Below are 1,743 nucleotides of genomic sequence, written 5' to 3' on the forward strand. Positions count from 1 at the left end.
AACCCCAAAATGCAGTTGCATTATTTTGGTTTTAAATATAGTGTTGAGTTACTATTGAATAGTAATTTGATTGTAGTTACCAAATAAAGGTAGTTTTACGAACAGTAGTTTTTTGTTTGTACCGTAATTACCACATAATTACATGGTAATAAGGTGGTAATTACATTTAATTACATTTTTTATTACCTTATAATTACATGGTAATAAGGGTACCGTAAAAGAAAGCATTACCAAGCATGGATTTTGTGTTATCACCAAATAGCAAAGTCACTAATAAATATAGGAGATTCATTTAAGTTCTTCCAGTGGATCATTGGATATTTTGTTAACAGACAAACCAACCAGTGCACACAGACACAGGCAATTACAGCACTGCCTACTTTTAATGGTAGTGAGAAATAATAAAGAAATCCAGCTGCCCTCAATTAAACCTACTGAGAATGTGACACATTTCAAAAATAAAATCAAGTGTTTTTCTCTTTTCAGGACCGAGCCCCCAATCTGAGTGATCGGCGAACAGCAACCACAACCCTGACTGTGGATGTTCTGGATGGGGATGACTTGGGTCCCATGTTTCTGCCGTGCACACTTGTGGGAAATACCCGTGACTGCAGTCCCATCACGTATGTGGCTAATGTTCTGGAGCTGACAGAGCCAGTAAGTGTCATGCACAAGCATTATTCATTGAATTATATTTGGCTCTGTGGKGCTGAGAGCGTGTTTCTTTCTGTGTCCAATTCTGAGCAAATGATTTGCTTGGAATGTGCACAKGCAATATTTCTTCCCCATTATTTTTGCACTTCTGTGATCTAAAATCATCTTTAGTGTCTTCTCTTATTCCTTTGTCCAAGAAATGTGTATTCTGGATCTACATTAAAAAATGGCAAGGATTTATACACCCCTAATATTTGTTTTGCATTTAAAGTAAAAATCTTTATCCATGTTTCAAGTTGTTTAAAAATTTAACCAAACATATTTGGGTAAGTTCTTTACAAATCAAKAATTCTGTCATTGTAGATTTTTGCTTTTAATAAACTGCGCTTTTAAGCAAAGCCTGACCTTTGAGTTAGGAAAAGTAGGAAATCTTTACTTACCTTGACCTTTAAATGTTGTGTAAKAGTCAGTAGTCAAAAGCTGGGTTATGAGAGCAAAGGATATTTTCCTCTGTGTATGTTTAAATGTTATGCACTCCTGAATGCAAACCAGAGCTTTTTCAACTTTCTATTTGACATTAAAGACCTAATATTTCCCATGCCACAGAGTTTTAGACTAAGTTTAGTTCAGTAGTTTTACAGTGGTTTTGGCCAAACCTTTGAAAACAATAAAACATTGTTCAATCCTGCGATGTTGGAATATTGTATGTGATCATTGCAATATATTATTCTCTTTTGCTTCGCTTTTGCTTATGTAATGCTAGCAACACTTTCCATGCACTTCAACAATATGGTTGCCGTCCACTAAAGTGTTTGCTTAAATTTAGGGTAGCAGGGATCAGTTTGATTAACCTACAGTTCGTGTTTTAATGATTGCCAGTATTTGCAATGTGGATGTTGCATTGATGAATGTTTAATATTGTGTTTTATTGATTATTTTTTGCCAACTGTGTGTGAGGTGCAGGCAGGATAAACCCAGGGCGCAGGCAAAAATCCAAAGTTTAACAAAAGATTTATTAATAAAATAAAAAGGCTGGCAGGGCAGCTCAAAAACTCTCAGGAGAACAGGAACACAGAGAACACCAAACTG

At 35.6% G+C, this 1,743-nt stretch overlaps 1 protein-coding gene across 1 annotated transcript in view; it reads left to right on the forward strand.

Moving 5' to 3' along the window:
- The window catches only part of LOC106521423 (protocadherin-15), a gene marked incomplete in the record, with an annotated part of 194,164 nt that overhangs the window by 85,522 nt on the left and 106,899 nt on the right, over positions 1–1,743 (forward strand). The window contains 1 exon segment of the mRNA XM_014013980.1: positions 487–657. Within this exon segment, the coding sequence (XP_013869434.1) occupies positions 487–657 (171 nt within the window).

The sequence above is a fragment of the Austrofundulus limnaeus genome, unplaced genomic scaffold, assembly GCF_001266775.1.
Source record: "Austrofundulus limnaeus strain Quisiro unplaced genomic scaffold, Austrofundulus_limnaeus-1.0 Scaffold108, whole genome shotgun sequence".
In the NCBI taxonomy this organism is placed as follows: domain Eukaryota; kingdom Metazoa; phylum Chordata; class Actinopteri; order Cyprinodontiformes; family Rivulidae; genus Austrofundulus; species Austrofundulus limnaeus.